At 30.7% G+C, this 14,984-nt stretch overlaps 4 protein-coding genes across 4 annotated transcripts; all 4 read right to left on the bottom strand.

Annotated features, from left to right (window-relative positions):
- Nucleotides 1-321: 321 nt before the first annotated feature.
- LOC110665588 (pectinesterase inhibitor-like) lies at nt 322-867 on the bottom strand. Its single transcript, XM_021825786.2, has one exon. It carries the CDS (start codon nt 865-867, stop codon nt 322-324), a length of 546 nt encoding a protein of 181 aa, XP_021681478.2.
- A 1,751-nt stretch (nt 868-2,618) lies between these two features.
- Nucleotides 2,619-3,178, bottom strand: LOC110653270 (cell wall / vacuolar inhibitor of fructosidase 2-like). Its single transcript, XM_021808827.2, has one exon. It carries the CDS (start codon nt 3,176-3,178, stop codon nt 2,624-2,626), a length of 555 nt encoding a protein of 184 aa, XP_021664519.2. The 3' UTR covers nt 2,619-2,623.
- A 1,716-nt stretch (nt 3,179-4,894) lies between these two features.
- On the bottom strand, nt 4,895-5,549 carry LOC110665471 (uncharacterized). Its single transcript, XM_021825610.2, has one exon. It carries the CDS (start codon nt 5,480-5,482, stop codon nt 4,952-4,954), a length of 531 nt encoding a protein of 176 aa, XP_021681302.1. The 5' UTR covers nt 5,483-5,549; the 3' UTR covers nt 4,895-4,951.
- Nucleotides 5,550-7,140: 1,591 nt separating this feature from the next.
- LOC110665472 (protein S-acyltransferase 8) lies at nt 7,141-14,298 on the bottom strand. The gene is made up of 6 exons (XM_021825612.2): nt 14,157-14,298; nt 13,902-14,026; nt 10,758-10,943; nt 9,064-9,369; nt 8,686-8,919; nt 7,141-8,035 (listed from the first exon to the last, which is right to left on the bottom strand). The coding sequence occupies exons 1-6, from the start codon at nt 14,266-14,268 to the stop codon at nt 7,529-7,531; spliced, it is 1,470 nt and encodes a 489-aa protein (XP_021681304.2). The 5' UTR covers nt 14,269-14,298; the 3' UTR covers nt 7,141-7,528.
- Between the last annotated feature and the right edge of the window lie 686 nt (nt 14,299-14,984).

Genomic DNA, 14,984 nt, shown 5'->3' with positions numbered 1-14,984 from the left:
CGTAAATAAGCAAATGAGATATAAAACAAGGGAAGAAGTTTAATTGATCCATATATATTGACCTATTTAGCAACAAAAATCTTGTTTCTTGAATAGACCATGTTCCAGTAACAGCAATAATGGCGAATACAATCATCCTTTGTTGAACAAGCAATCTTGTTGGCTTGTGTAAACTGTGTTTTTGTTTTGATATCAATCTGCGAGCATTATTAGCAAATTTTCTTAAATTTCAAGTTCAATGGAAATGCAAAGTGCAACTATATATGGAAAATTTAGAGAGAGAATAAGTGTAACACCAAGAATCCATCATTCTATGAATTCTCAGTGAAGTTGGGAATTTTCAACTGCTACAACAGCTGCATATGCAACTGAATAGAAATTCTTCCACTTTTCGATTGCAGATGAAATTGTTTCAGCATGAACTTTGGCATCGGCCAACGCACTTTCACAATATTGATCATTATCAAGAGCATAATGCACATCTAAACTTGCTGTGTCTCCTTCGAGTCCACCCAGGTTCAGCATTCCTACAGTCTCTTGAAAATACTTAGCACACTCTTTAATGGCTTCCTTTTTCGCATGGTCACCGTTCGAGAGCTGAAGAGAATTGAAGAAACTACTTGTTTCAGTTGATACTTTTCTTGCTCTTGCCAAAGCAATTTCTGCTAGGCTCTTTAAATTTTTTACTGATGCCATACGAGGCTCTGATTTCAGAGAATGGATACAGAATTTTTTGTCATCGCTATTCTGGCATACATCCGATAATAATTCTGTTGTTGGCTTCAATGTTTCTGTTTGAGAAGGAAAGTGGAACAAGAGAAACAGAAAAATTGTGGTAAAAACCTTAATGAAACTCTGAGAATTCATTGCTTCTTTATGCCAAGAAAGAAAGATAATTTTGCTCTAGGGTACTTGTGGTATGTGTAGTTTCGCAATTGTTGGGTTTCAATTGCTTCCTTTATAAGAGCAAAAACAATGCAACCCTAATCTTGGAACCTTGTTGCTTGTTTAGTCCTTTCACAATACAACTCTCTCGATTTTAATTAGGAATAATTGAAGAGTTGCCATAATTATCTTCACGTTTCAACCATTAAACCCCAACAAAATTTTCTCCCATTTTAGGCATTTGAATGGGTCAAATAGTATTGATATATATATATATATATCTTCGCATGCTTTTAATAGAGGATTTTTCCATGTCCACGAGCATGTTCGACCAATATATTTAATAGATAGGTCTCCTATACATCTTATATTTTGAGTCCATAATAAACTAAATTTATACAAAAATTTTCCTTTAATAGATTATTATTGGAAGATTCTAACATTCTCAGTGAGCATAATGCTCTTTATATAAGGAAAAAATAGTTTCTTTCTATTATAAAATTGGACTCTACTTGTTGTGGTTAAAGGCATATTACTCGTATGATAGATTAGGCATTTTAAGATTTATTTTAAAAGTTTTAAATTTAAATTTTAACTATTGAGTTTAAGTGCTATTTAATTTAATACTATTTATTTATTATTAGAATAAATAAATTAAAATAATTGGTGACAATATGTAGAAAATCTAATTATTTCAATTTATTCGTTCAAATTATAAATAAATAGTATTACACTCTCAAATTTAATAATAAAAGTTTAAATTTAAAACTTTTAAAATAAAATCAAAATGTTTAAAAATATTAAAATAATCAAATTAATAAATTATATATTTCTTAAATTTTTGGAGTATTACATGATATCGTTAGTGTGTGTATATATTGTTTTAAGTGTAAATATTTGAAATTTATTGATTTTTAATTAGAAAATATGAAATTATGATAGATGTGAGTAGATAAATAATTTTTATTTGTGATAACCTGTAAACTTACAATTATAAGTAGCCGGGATTTTAAGTCTATTAGTTTTGAGTTTTAAAAAGAAATTAAAATCGAGTAACAAAATTGAAAATACACGTAAAATTTGAGTGATTATGAGTGAAAATTAGCTTAAGTTAACTTAAAAAATCTTCAATATCTAGTCACAATAATACTAAATTTAAATAAATTTTAAGAAAAATAAAATATAATTAAACAAATTTTATGAAATAACTCATAAAAGTAAGTGATCTTAATTAATAATTATCCCTTATCAACTAGATTTCTTTATTCAAAGTCTAGAGATTTTTCTATTGATGATTTTTTCTTAATAAATAATATATTTTTTATTAAAAAAATACAGAAAAAAACATAGCGTATTCTTTTTTTTTTTTTCTTCGTTCTTTTTTTAAGCTTTTCACTGTACTATGACATAATAAATTTCACATTGAAGAAGCAGCCTTATGATTTGCCAAAACGCCTCTCTATCTTAAATCTTAGTTGGTTTAAGTAGTCTGATTTGCCATGTACACAAATACCATGGGCAAAATTTGTTGAATGAGTCCACTTCTTGATTCATGCTCTATTTTATTAAAATTGAGTCTCAATTATTAAAATTAACATATATAAATTCAATCATAAATTGACGTAAAGATCTGATTTTTTATACAATGTAATTTAAAAAAGAAAATAAAAAAGCTAAGGCCATGAAAGGATATGCTTCTTTTATTTTTATTCTGTTGCTATAGCGGGTAAGCATATCATCATGGGTTGGATGCAGGAGGCTGAGAAGTCCAAAGAATTGTCGTAACCCTATCTCCAATAGAACTAAAATACTTTGTGACTTGGATTCCATCGGAAACCGATTGGATATGAGCCTTGGCATTGGCCAGTACCTTCTCGCAGTTTCCAGCGTAATCCGCAGCCGTCAGCGTATCATAGTTGGCCGTCTCGTACTCTCCATCTTTAACCTCAAGGTATGCGCTTCTGAAGGATGCTGCTACCCTTTTATATTCTTCAACACACTCGTTCAGTGCTGGCTTGAAAATGGGTTCGGTTCTTTTGCTTGTGGACAAGACATGAATGTAACGTTGAGTCTTTGCTGAGTCCTTCATGGCTAGTTCTAGGCCAATTTTTGCCAGGCTAAGGACATCCTTTGCTGAGGATGTTCGAGGGTCAGATTGGAAGGTTGTCAGGCAGAATTTGGGATTCTTGGTATGGTTACATATGTCTTCGAGGAGTGATTGAGGAGTTGCTGGCTCTGATTGGAGGACGAGGAGCAAGAAAATTGCGATAATTGTCTTCATTAGAGAACCCATTAACAGAGAAGTAGAATGAGATCAACTAATCGTTTTAAGGGTTTCTTTTGAATGTATGTGTAATTGCTTTGTCACATCAATTTATAGGGAAAATCTAGGATATATATGCAACAGTGGGCAAGAATTTCCCTGTAACAGTGCTCACTCATTCATAAAAACAGGATTTTTCCTTTAAAATATGGAAAGTGAATTTATATATATATATAAAGATTTAGAAGAAGATTCATGAATTATTAATGGGTGTGTATGTGTGTAGTGAATTGTAGTATCTATTGTTTTCTTGGAAAGTTTTTAAAGGAAAAGAAAAACTGTAACTCATTATCCCCTGCTATTAACAGTCAAGAAATGATGTCAACTGTAAATATTGGATTTCAATTTTAATGCAATGAGAACCTTCCAAAAGAGTAATAGTTGATGTTTTCCCTTTTGTAACCCAAAAAGTATTATATGTATTTAATGTTATTTGCATTATCAACATTGAAAATTATAAATTTGTAATAATTCAATTTAATTAATTTTTTCTCTTATTAATTTTATGTTTGAAAACATTATGAAAGAAATCAATTGTTCAACTCTTTCTTTTTATGAATGAAGAATTTTATTAAATATTAATCAGAAAAAAATTTAGTTTGAGACTTTCAATTAAACCGAGGTCAGCAAACTTACTCGATATACCCAATCTAGGATTTAATTCGTTTAGCTTAAAAAAGAATTTATTTTAAAATAAATAAAGATTAGACTAAAAATATATAATTGTATGAAAATTAAATTAAGGAAAGTGAAATGTCAACTTTCAATAGCATTTCTTAATATTAAGACAATAATTAAAATCAAAACTTATTTTCCCCTTTTTAAATAATCGTTGCCCTAAAAAATAGTTTTAAAATTTTTAAAAGAAGAAAATAAAAATTTGAAATGAATTTAAGTCTATAAATGATATTCATATGATATGGTTTAAATCAAATTCGAAGATTCTATATGTTGTATATCTATCATTTGTATAAATAATTAATTAAATATAAAATATAATTATTTTATAACAATAATTATAAATTTTTATATATTATATTTTAAATAAATATAATTTAAATATTTTATATAAATTATTAATTAATATATGTAAAATTAAATGAAGTTGATTATTATTTAAATATAATAATTAAATTTGAATGAATTCCGATATTAAAAATAATAATAAGTTCAAATTTAAGTCAACTAGTTGATATCTAACCATGTAAAAAATTATAGGCACAAAACTTCCCTAAATCATGTGTGGGGTCTATAAAATGGCAGAATGCTAGTTTTGAAAGGAGGATACCATACATACTACTAGCTAGCAAACAACAAAGATTTGTGACTTGTGCCTTGCAAGAAGCAATTTTTACATGACCCCCCCCAATCACAAAAGATAGGCTTGTGTGTGCCTTGCAATAGAAGGCCTGTTTCTCTTGCTAAATCATTATGGATATTTCTCTCACAAGTCACAATCTCTATCCACAAATGTGCCTATCCATCTTAGCAAGCCTGATTGAACACACATTAAAGCCTTCAAAAAACCAGATTTCAAGTTTTAAACTTCAATAAATTCAAAAAAAAATTCTAAGTTATGAAAGGAGATTGTGTTTTCTTTATCAATTAGAATTTAATTCTATTAGTTAGAATTATTTATATGAATATATTGAATTCACATAAAATAATATACTCAAGACTTAAAAGTACTTCCAAAATCGAAATAGAATTCTTTATTACTTGAAAATGTAAAAATTAAGCATATCAAAGATGTTCTGTGATCACAAATGCAATATTACTATATAGCTTCGCGTAATTATCTCTGGTAGTAACAGATGGGATTTGAACCTTGTCCCTTGCCAATTCATCTTCACATCCTTGAACATAATCACCAACCATTTTGACATCATAATTGGCAGATGGAACATCTTCTTCTAGTTCAATAAGTGCACTTTTGAACGAAGCAATTATTGCTTCATACCAAGACAAGCAAGATTTGAGAGGTTTCTGCAAACCAGGATTGCTTTTCAACATATTCTCAATGTAAGTTTGGGTATCTGTTGCATTGGAGATTCCTAACTGGATACTGATATGGGCAAGAGTGGTGAGATTTGCTGTGGCACTTGTTGGATCCAATAGGAGACCATCAACACAATCTGCAAATTTTGTGCCCAATTCTTTTGCTTGGTTGCAGACGTCTTCTACCAACTTGGATGGAGCATTTCCTGCCATTAAATGAGAAATCATGATCATGAAAACGGCTGATAATAGAAAATGACGACTTGGGAACTCCATATGATATGTAGGTTGTGCCTGTAATTTTCTATGCTGTTTAGGATTTAGATTGGTCAGTAAATTTAGAGGTTATTTATAGCCATAGGAAGTCTTCCGTAGACGTAAGTTTATCATGCACATCCCTTGTATATCCTCATGGAAAGATTTCGATTGATTCTCATTACCTTTTTTTTCTTTTGATAAGCTTGATTGTCATTACCTTACAAGGTTGATTGCAATAATGTTTATAGATTCCTTAATTATTTTGATGAGGATTTTGATTTTTCGTAGTTATTATTTACCTTAAATGTCCAATGATAATGTTTTAATCTTACACGATTATATCTCAAATGAAATTATTTCATTCCTTTATTGGAAGATTAGTGCGTTCATGATGATCTCCTAATCTTGCTATGAATGTGCAAGAATGAAGAATGCTGTTCTGTTTGTTAAAAAAAAAATAAGTACATCTCAGTCTTACCTCGACCCATTAATTTACCTTAGAGTACCATTCAATTCAATAATACAATCACAAATATTATTAGGACTATTTTACCAACCATTTTTCTTACCCACTATTTATTTGCAATATCAATGGCTTTTTGCAACTTCTACATTCCTCAGAGCTGTTATTCCTCCGTATAGAAATGCAGTGCAAGCTTCTGTTTGACTTAATTATTTACTTTTAACTTTTAACTTAAAAGTTAAATAATCATTGCCCTTTTAAATCATAAATTCTTTTCTTGATTTTTTAACTTTTGACTTGATTTTTTTATGAGAATTAATTAAAATCTTTTCTTATAAATAATTTATTTGAAAGGAAGTTGAGATTTTATGTTTAGATTTAATTTGGGCAGAACTAATCGTAAACTGAATCGAATTGATTTGAGTTAAACTTGAGATAAGACTGAATCAATAAGTCTTGTTGCCTGGAACTGTTAGCAGAGGATAATTTATATTTTGTTTTTCATAAATGATACATCTTTATTCAGATAATTAAAAGAAAAAAAAAAGTTGATCCCAATACAAGAAATGAAAAATAACTCAAGGCCTGTTTGGTTGAATTTTAAAAAATTAAAATAAAAATTAAATAAACTAAAATTTATAGAAGATTAAATTGATTCAAAACAAATTAGGAAAAAAAAAATCAAATCGAATTAACTCAATTCAATTAATTTCATCTTAAATTTTTTTAAACTTATTTGAAACTCATTTTAGACTTAATTATCAATAATTTTTAACTTTTAATTTTAAATCTAATAATAATAAATAAATAAAATAAAATTATTCAATTCAATTAATTTTATCAATTTTTTTCTTATAAAATTCAACAGAATAAAATAGATCAAATTTTTTAAAATTTAAAAATGAAATGAATTAATTTATAAAAAAAATAAAAATTTTAAATTAATTCAGTTGGATCAATTTTTTTGTTTGAACTAAATGCTACTGACCCGACTCACGGTGCAAGCGCTTTGCGGGAGAAATGAACAACCCATTATCTTAGTACCAGAAGCTTGAATTTGTTTCCAGTACATTTTTGTATTTCATTTTCCACAACCACCTGCCTCACTGTCTATCCAACATATCAACAGAACAAACCTTTCCCAAGAGACTGATTTATGTACTCATACTCATTGATGCCAACAGAAGTAAATCAAAAAAGAGGGAAACAGAAAGAAGATAGAAAGTTCACCACACAGAAATGGAGGGAACTGTTTCAAGTGTTGAACGTAATTATTTACACAAAGAATAAACCAGCACTACAGATTCAATCCAAGGTAACAGAAAGGTCCCCAGAAAAAAAAAAAAAAAAGAAAGAAAACAGTATCCTCTTATCTTCTCACACAATTACAAACACATTCCTATTGACTGCATTCCACCCAAAACGATAACACAAGCCTCATGCCTAGACCGGGAACAGATTTTTTTCGCTCCCATCAGATAACTGTAATTGTCTAATCAAAAGCAACTCCCTTCAAAAGTAGGACGAAGGCACCCAAACAAATTCACAATCACCAGCATAGATGCCATGCTAATATCAGCAGATGAACAAACTACCTATCATCATTGGCGTGGTTCCTTGGGTGTGCTGTAGATTCTGCTTTCAGTAACATTAGAGTTGGAGAGGACCTCTGGTGCAATTTCCCAGCTCCCATTTCTCCTTCCCCAACTGGAATGTCTAGTTTCTGACCGAATTGTAGAAGCTCGATGATCTGAACTAAGAACTGATTCCAACTCTGAGGTATTATGGGGAGGCCCATTACTTCCCCTGCTGCGTATGTCATCATCAATTGCTTCAATATTACGTCGTTGGGAAATTTTTAATAGATCTTCACCAATCTCTAGATCATCCTCAACCTTAGGACGTGGATCCCCACCTAAATCTTCAGGTTCTGCTTCCCGAGTTCTGGGCAAAGGGGCCCTTGGTACCTCCTCTTGAATAAATGCCTGAAAGTTGTTTTTTGATGGCTTTACCTCTGTGCAAAATACTTCTAGAAAATTATGAAAACAACCCAGGTTGTACACATTGATCCTGTTGTCAGCTCTGTACCGGAAATTTTCATAGGTAGTCTGGATAGGAAGATGCACAAACAGTTTAATACATGTAGAGGAGGCATAAAATAGCATCACCACAAAACAGAAAAGGACTTCATTATAAGGATAGTGAAATCATAAAAATTCCCATGCTATACATATTTTAAAGAACTAATCGTTTCAACATAACTCCTGGAAGTAGTTTCACCTTGTATTCCTTTCACAGATTAAGAAAAAAATTTACTCCATTTTGAATGTAAACATACCTCCAATCCATCACACATGCTTGCAATGTTTCAAATATTTCAGTACTTTATCCAACTTAAAATAAGAACATTTAAAAAAATAAAAATAAAAAAATAACTACAATGAGCATGTTCTATGGACAAAAAGCTGCTATTGCTCACAAAAATGTCTGGTTCATTAAATGCTAGGATAGATTGTGCAGGTTCAGCATTCACAAAGCACTGTGAATGGCAATAATTTAAAATTGCAAAGCCTTTTCAATTACACAGACTGTTGTGACCTCATAGTCCAAACTTAAAAAGTTAAATACCACAAAAAAATGATAGGTATAGACAAGAATTCTACCATAGATTATTCTAAACAAGTTCTTGGCTCAATCAAACTCATCAGAACTAGATCAACCCCATAATAACTAATCCATAAAAGATAAGTAAACTGACCTGGTTTGTGCCTATGAGGTACAAATGGAAGCCAGTAAGTCCACCGACAAACCAGAGGCAGATAAAACAATAGGCCATTAGCATGACAGATGCTGGTGATTCTTTCATTGCCCTCCAGACTGTGCTTTGGTAATCATCCATTAAAATTTTAATGTACACAGCTGACATGGCAAACACATAGATGCAAAGAAGAGTTGCTGAGGAAACAAACATGAAGAAGTAACGATAGTTGCGCTGCACATGTAAACAGAATCAGATTTACAACAAAAACACTAAACTGAATAATTATTACCAAAAGTAGTCAAAATAATGTAAACTGGCAACATACAAAAGAATGCTATAAAAAGGAAAAGTCAAATTCCACTGCAAACAGCGTACCAGACCAATGCATTGGCCCACCCAAGGGCAATGATGATCAAATCGTTCCACGCAATTGTTACAAATGGAACAATGGGAGCAACGGGGAGGACGATAAAGCATGCATGTATCACAATACTTCACTCGAACAGGTATGCCATTAACCATAACTTCCTTTGTCCGAGGGAACTGCAGGCTTGGTGTCTGTCTTCCCCCAACCTCAACTGACACTGAAGAATCATATCGGAACTCTTCCTCTGGTGGATGTGAATTACGTGGGATAATACCAGGGTCTCGGGCTGATGTGAGAAAAAGAAGAACCAACACCTGTCAAATCAATCATGGGATTACAATAACACCTGGTAACCAGTGTGGTATTATAAATTAGACAAGGCAAATCTTTATATTCACTACCCTCCATGATGGATTCTACCATAGAAGAAAACAGTTAGGAGAATAGGGATTGAAGCACCTTCATCTAAAAAGGCATAATTCAATAAGCAACTCGCTTGAAATATAAAGCATATATAAAAACCAACAAAATATCAAAAATCAATAGCAGAAGCAGAGGCCTCAAGCAAATCCAAGCATACTTAATAATCGCTTGCAAAAACTCAAGACAACATATAATTCAGATTATCAAACTTTGGCAGTTAAAATTTGAGCAGACATTTATAAATTTTAAAATTTTTAAGAAACATGTCAATAAAATTTATCGAACTGGTTTCTACTAGCCAAACCCATTGAATTCATCATACCAGAATGCCCGAACTTCTAAATTTCATTATAATTTAAATTATTAGACAAAAATACCATCAAACGTATAAATACTTAAAACATTTATAAAAATTTGTCTAAGAGGCAGGTACATAAATTTTTTTTTATTCATCAAATCCAAAACTAGATTCTTCATACCCAAACATTAACCCCTTAAATCCAAGTAACACCATTAGAATTAACTGCATTAAAGTAAACCTTTAACTTATAAAAAAAGTTCCTACTAATAATAATTTAAATTGAGTCATTAGTTTGAGGAATAGTAACAATTTGCAGTGAAACATGATTCTAGACTCTCAATATGTAATAGATTAAATAAAATAAAAATCGAAAGCTGAATGTTTTAAGAGTAAAATTTATAAGTTGGATTTTTAGTCCAACAAGTTAAATTATTTGAAGGTGCCAATTGAGATTTGAAGAATCAGCTTTGGTATGAAGAATTCAACTTTAAATATAATGTATAGGGAAAAAAATTGATGAGTAGCTTTTTTACAAGGTTAAAAAGTACTAAAATTATCTTAAGCAAAAAGCTAAAGTTAATTGGATTATTTATAAGCACCTCAATATTACAAAATCATTCTCCCATAGGGCTCCTAACAAGCCAAGCACCACCAAATAAAATATGCATCCCACTTTTTGTGCCTCAAAATCCATACTTACAACTCGAGAATCAGATACATGTCAGTTCCTTAAATTATACGAACCTAAAGACCAAAAGAAGACCCCAGGCAAACGGCAACAATAATAGATAAACTAACAGTGTCAAATCATTTGTGCAAACCTAAAGTTATTGGATACAAGGTAACATTAACAGAGGCACCCTATCAGCCTGTCATCCTATCTGCAAGTATACATACTCAAGCACATCATGTTCCTATAAACTCCTAGTCTCCTACTAAAAACCAGTTGTCAAGCACCATGCAATTAAGCAAACTTACATAGATAGTGAAGACAATAGCTACCACCAGAATTGCATATCCAGCATTGTATGGTGAAAATTCATGGCGAAGGTGCCTCACAACAAATACACAAAATATTACAACTGGAACAATGATCAGCAATAATGTGATAATCAGTGACCGAGCATCAGGTCCAAATATCAACCTCCCACCAAGGATGAACTTCTGTAAAAATGGACAAAAGAGAGAATCAGATTTAGAAATCTAAAGTAACAAGTCTGATTGGTAAAAAGATACAACAAATGTTTTGTTTTAGGTTTTTGAAGAGGGGATGGAGGCAGAAGATAATGAGCAAGGAGGTAATCATCAAACATGTAATCATACTTTGAATGAGATTTGGCTAACCAAGGTATAAAGAATATAAGAAGCATCATCATGCTTCTGATAACAAAGAATAGCATTAGCATGTATAAAACCTTTCATTCACCACATCATCCAACTGGAACTTGTGAGTCATCAGACAATTCATCCTAGACTCGCTGTTGTTGGTTATCATATACTTCTTTCTTTGTTCATTTTGGGACTGCACAGTAACTGAATGCTTGTTAGATGGGAGCAAGTCTCAAGCTCCATCATTGAGTCAGAAAAGGGAAAAGATGAAAGTCATAAGGATGTAATTGGTGTGCTGTAGCAGTTAAAGGTTGAACAGAACTAATCTGAAAATTTTCAGTTCGGTTTATTAGTTTGGACATTTTTTATTTCTATAGTTTTATTCTTTGGGCCTACTATAAATTCCATAAATTATGCATTATATTACATAAAAGCCCATAATATTTTTTTTTAAAAAAAAAGTGATGAATTGGAAAATCAGTTGGTTCGGTTTTTTGATGAAAATAAGCAAAAAGAACAAAAACCAAACTTAAAAAAAAAAAAACCAAAAAAATGAATTAAAATGGTTCGGTTTCAGTTTTTTGGTTATAACCGATTTTGGCTCACCCCTACATGTATTGACATGTTGCATTGCCATCATACTGATAGCAATGTTATCATCACAATATATGCACCATTTCTGAGACCCTAATCACAAATCTGCCATGGTACAATTGAAACTTCCACAAAAATCCATATATTGCAATGCCATAAAGTTTAAGTTCTAAGCTATTACCAAGCAAAAATAAAAAACTATTTACCCAAATACCCTTATTTTGTTCATTCAGCGATTTACACTTACACTATCAGCCAAACAAGATGCATATGCAGATGTTACTAGGCACGTCACGCGTCACACCTCAACCAAAGAGCTCTAATAATATTTGAATTTGAGGCAATTTCTCAAGGCTAGGCTTATGCAACTTTAATTTATTAAAATATCATTAAAAGAACAATTCAAAGCTGTAAAAGAAATACTACACCAACATATTATACCATGATATATTATAATAAATCTTAAAGTACAAGGCTTAATTATCTATTAACAGTAAGCAAAGATCTCAAAAAATCTGCCAGAAGAATGGCATGCGACATAACCACAAATTTATTTTCCTCAAAACAACATATACCAAAAAGATAAATATGGGCAAGGAGATTAATGCCTAAAACACTTTCATATACCCTTCAACTCTCTACACCAGACAAGAATCCCAGAATACACACACCCTAAAAGCTTACTCATACTCTTTTGAAAAACCCCAAATTGCCCATCCAATGTAGCTCCATGTCTTTAAAAGTTAAAATAATAAGAAAAAGAACAAGTTCTTTTACACATTAGATATCAATCACGATATCATGTGTACATGTAAAGTAAGACAGGCTAGAACTATGTAATTTATCATAAATCAAGAATGAATACTCAACTTGAAGTTCCTACAAGAAGAGAAATAAAAGAAAATATGATTGATAAAAACAATAAATAGAATTTGTTATTATCTTCTCCCTTCACCATGCTTTATTGGTTACAACATTTTTACACAAAACGTAGAGGAAAACATGTCTCAAATGGATACCAAATATATGGTCTTACAGTTTCTTGTTTCCTAACATCGTCCAGCAATTACCCTACATGCCTCAAAAGTAAGATCATAGTATTTTCTCTATATTGCAATATTATCTTCATCATTAATAACAGCATCCTATTTCTTCTCCACTGCAATTTTATTCCAGACCTGACATAAAATAAATTGCTTCATTCTAAGGAATCCTAAGCCTCTACAATGCAGCAAGTCAAAATTATACCAGAAGAAGCAGCTCCTTTGTCAACCATAGTATGTGTTATCAGATGCGTATTATCATCAAACACGCACAGTAACTTCATCCACCACACAAATTTGGATACTACAATGAAACTATGATATAGAAAGAACTAGTAATAATACAAATGTGTGATTGTGTGATCTGACATGCATAATCATGTATAAAAAAAATTGAAAAAAAAAATACAACTCATATACTAGTAATATTAGCACCAGAAACCATGTCAATATTATAGTTCTTCTTCTTTCAAAAAAACAAAAAATACAAATAGAAGGCAGAAAAATCAGAACATTCTATAATTGAATCATGTAAAAAAAGAAACATCAACTCATGATTACAAGTTAGATGCTCAGAAGGAGAAGCGTAAGTACAAAACTTTCAACAGTAATAAGCGCAGAATATTACAATGCAATCTTCAAACTTTTTCTCCTTAAAAGCCAGAAGAAACACGCATCATGAGAACTACTTTCATGCCATCAAAAGTACAACATCAAAGTCACACAATTTCACCACCCACTGCTGCATTCAGTAATTAACTCGTTCACTAGTCCCTAAAACCCGAGAAATCAAACTCAGTTTGATTGCTTACCAAATGGAGAGATTTGCAAAACTAAAATAAAAGTATTCAGCTTTAAACGTATACAGCAATATAAAAAGTGTTCGAAATACGTAAAACGCCAACTTTCCTTATAATTTTTCCCCACTTTCTCAGCAACCAAACAGAAAACCACTAACACAGTGGAAAACCATGGCAAAATTCAACTCTCAGAAAATAGAGAGCGAAGAAAAATGTATAAACCCAAATTTGGCTAAGCCAAACAAAACCCACAAATTCCAGAGCAAGTAAAGCAAATCTAAACCAAACCCAAATGGTAAAACCAAGCATTCGATAAGATTCATAACCAAAATACAAAAACCAATCAGAGCCCTCACATTACTTCCTTTCCACACTTCATAAACGCGCTTCGCCATGACAGACACTCGCACGCGCCGCCCTCTCTTACTCTTCCACTTATTACGCAGGCACTGAGTCGAAGATTTCAAACTCGGTGTTCCCCCTGTTCATTTCATTTCAAAAAAAAAAACCCAAACCCAAAAAATAATAAATCAGTGGAGAGGTGAAATCACAGAGAGGCTGATTGAAATAGTAAATATGGAAGTTTGGGTCTGGGTTTTTGGCGATTTTACAGAAACTATTACACACTGACGAGATGAGAGAAGAGAGAGAGAGAGACGATCTGTAAGATGGCGGTTTGTGGGTTTTGGAATTTTGGAAGTTGGGTATGGCGAGTGTGAGCATGTGATTTTGTGAGGTAATGGAATGTTTCTCTTTTCCCTTTTTTTTATTTATTTTACTTATATTTTCTTTTTTTAATTAAAATTTTAAAATATTAATTTACAAATTTATAATTAAACACACTAACTATTACTTAAAAATAAAATAAAAGCCTTCTTCCAAAAAAAAATCAAATGTCAAAATTTGACTTTGACATTATATTATATTGAATAATTATTTTTTATTTAATTTAAATTTAAATATTCAGATGAATTATATATTTTCATCACTAAAATCATATATTATATTATGAAATATAAATTCAACACTAAATAATAAATATTTTATAATTATAAAATAATTATTTCTATCCTTAAATCAAATAGATCATTGATTTCAAAAGCTCTTAATTATTACATAAATAATTGAAATTTAATTTTTATAATAATTATATTATCGATCATTCTGAGTTGTTTTGCTCCATAAATAAAAAGTGGGCTATTATAGCACATGATATGATAATGATTTTTTTTTTAATTTCTTGTTGGTTTTCAAAAATAAATTTTATATAGAGAATACATTAAAATTATATAATTAAAATTATATTAATATAATCAAATCAATTAAATTTTTTATTTATTTATTTATTTTTATTTACCATATTTAAATTTTACAATATAATTAAAAAAATAATTATATAATCTCATTTTTATAAAAAAATATACTAATAAATGAGTAAA

The sequence above is a fragment of the Hevea brasiliensis genome, chromosome 16 (genome assembly GCF_030052815.1).
Source record: "Hevea brasiliensis isolate MT/VB/25A 57/8 chromosome 16, ASM3005281v1, whole genome shotgun sequence".
Taxonomy (NCBI): domain Eukaryota; kingdom Viridiplantae; phylum Streptophyta; class Magnoliopsida; order Malpighiales; family Euphorbiaceae; genus Hevea; species Hevea brasiliensis.
Note: the sequence above shows the minus strand (reverse complement) of the source record. Positions and strands in the feature narration are given on the sequence as shown.

Excerpts from the sequence above, each read along its gene's own strand:
- LOC110665471 (XM_021825610.2), bottom strand. The coding sequence starts at position 5,482 with ATGGAGTTCCCAAGTCGTCATTTTCTATTATCAGCCGTTTTCATGATC.
- LOC110653270 (XM_021808827.2), bottom strand. The coding sequence starts at position 3,178 with ATGGGTTCTCTAATGAAGACAATTATCGCAATTTTCTTGCTCCTCGTC.
- LOC110665472 (XM_021825612.2), bottom strand. The coding sequence starts at position 14,268 with ATGCTCACACTCGCCATACCCAACTTCCAAAATTCCAAAACCCACAAA. Across the intron at positions 9,370-10,757 it reads CTATTGTCTTCACTATCTAT|GTGTTGGTTCTTCTTTTTCT; the intron begins GTAAGTTTGCTT and ends TTGATTTGACAG. Across the intron at positions 8,920-9,063 it reads TGGGCCAATGCATTGGTCTG|CGCAACTATCGTTACTTCTT; the intron begins GTACGCTGTTTG and ends TTACATGTGCAG.
- LOC110665588 (XM_021825786.2), bottom strand. The coding sequence starts at position 867 with ATGAATTCTCAGAGTTTCATTAAGGTTTTTACCACAATTTTTCTGTTT.